Genomic DNA, 1,998 nt, shown 5'->3' with positions numbered 1-1,998 from the left:
CAGGGCAGCAGTTTTCAGATTACATTATGTGCTTACATAATTGCAAAAAGGTTCTCCGATGTTTTCTCAGTTAGTTTTTAAAAATGATATCAGATTAGTAAATAGAATGTGCCTTTGGTACATTGGATGAATGGTTGCTGATAATGGAAAATGTAGATATTGCATTAAAGATGACTCAGATCAGCTGGTATTCTGTCTATAATGGAGTGGTATGGAAATTTACTGGTAGTGTATGTGCAACACAACTAAAATAAATAACAAAAGGCAAAGTGTTTCTAAATCAGTGTCAAGGTTTTCTCTCAGTTTGATATTAAAACAATGCCGTGCAACCATTTAACTGCATACAGTATCCTAAGGTGGAACTCTCCTTTACCTACACTTGTGTATTTTTTTTTTTTTACAGATACCTCATCTGTTGACCAAAGACCTTCCTCTACAGAGAGGGAAGAAGACTCAGACATCCAGGAGACCGAGCCGGAGGGTGTTATCGACCGGGTCACTACTACTACTCCGATCAGAGAGACTGCGGATTACGTTGCAGGCCTTGAAGTCACCACAGAGAACCTAAATGACGCACGTATCCCAGAGGTGCAAAAAACTACTTCTGAGCCCTTAAGCTCAGAGACTACCATGCAGGAAGAGAAATGGAAGACTGCTGCATCAGACAGTTAAGAAGACCAGAGTATAAGTAACCTGTTTAACTCATAACTGACGCTAGTTGCATTAGAGGAGATTTACAGCACACTAGGAAACAGAAAGCTTCCCTAATGATTGCAGGTTGCATCACTGGAGCCAGGTTTTCATTTCTAAGAGTTTTATTTTTTTATCCAGTTTCCATTGCTGCATGTTGAATTGCACATTTAAGAGAGATAGTATGTTGACTGGAAATATGGTTAATACAATATGAATGTACTCTTTAATTTCGGCCTCATGCAGCATGGCGCCTTTGTTGAGTCTTAGATAATGTTAAAAATTATCCTAGTTTGCACTAAAAAGCCAAAGGTGAATCTCACCATTATAACCTGCTGAACAGTTTGTAATGCTAGAAAAAGAAAGTTAGAAAAAGAAAAGTTTGAGCTAAAGTTCCTCCAGATACATCATGTGATTTCATGTTTTTATATTTTGGAATTTTAGGTGGATGTTTTTATTTTTTAGGAAGAGTACACCTGGAAATTCTTTTTGAATCTCAGGCAGTTACTATTTAAGCCTCTTTGCCTTACGTCTCATTTTAAACAGCCGCCTTTCTTATGTGTAGATTTGCCTTTCTATTGGTGTTAATGAGTGAGCCATGTTTGATGCAGCTCAGTGATTGTTTTGTTTCTTCTCTTTCTATGGATTTTAATTAAATTATGTTTCAAATTTTTATGGCTGGACAAAGATATTCAAATATGTACACAAACAAGATGTTCAAGGTAATCCTTCAGCAGCCTTGGTAATGTCTTTATTTTCTTTTATAAGGTGTGTGCATAATTAAAGTGATAAAGCCTTAGCCTTTTGTGTAGTTTAACCCATAAAGAGAGGACTGACAATGTAGCGACAGCTCACACACATACAGTACTGTAAATGCATACATTATGACGTGTAACTTCATGCTTTGAGACAGCAGGTGTCAGCAAAGACCTCATTATAGATCTCAACCTGGAAAGCTTCAGTTTTCTGCCACTGCAGATTCCAATTGCTGGCAAATTCTAGGGCTTCTGTATCATTCTTTTAAATCATGAATGACATAAAGCAGTACAGTGTTTTTTGCAGAAATCACCTCTCCTCTTTATTTATTTATTTATTTTTATTTATTTGCTTGATCTAGCAGAACAGAAGCAGCTTTTATTAGTGAGGGGAAGTTGACAGCACTAATGCCAATAAGATCCACTGACATAATGCATCATTTGTACCATTCATATCGTCCGATGCTGCATTTCTGCTGTCGGGTTGGCTGAGAAAGCCTGCTTCAGAAGCAAATAGAGGACATCAAATATTATAAGGCTAGAAATATTCAAA

At 37.0% G+C, this 1,998-nt stretch overlaps 1 protein-coding gene across 1 annotated transcript in view; it reads left to right on the top strand.

Moving 5' to 3' along the window:
- LOC116672340 (Golgi reassembly-stacking protein 1) overlaps positions 1-1,430 on the top strand; it is a 4,775-nt gene extending 3,345 nt beyond the window's left edge. The window contains exon 9 of the mRNA XM_032504131.1: positions 404-1,430. Within this exon, the coding sequence (XP_032360022.1) occupies positions 404-672 (269 nt within the window). The 3' untranslated portion in view covers positions 673-1,430. The remainder of the gene's footprint in view (positions 1-403) is intronic.
- The last annotated feature ends 568 nt before the right edge of the window (positions 1,431-1,998 follow it).

This window comes from Etheostoma spectabile, chromosome 22, assembly GCF_008692095.1.
Source record: "Etheostoma spectabile isolate EspeVRDwgs_2016 chromosome 22, UIUC_Espe_1.0, whole genome shotgun sequence".
Taxonomy (NCBI): Eukaryota; Metazoa; Chordata; class Actinopteri; order Perciformes; family Percidae; genus Etheostoma; species Etheostoma spectabile.
This window is presented reverse-complemented; position numbering and strand designations above follow the sequence as displayed.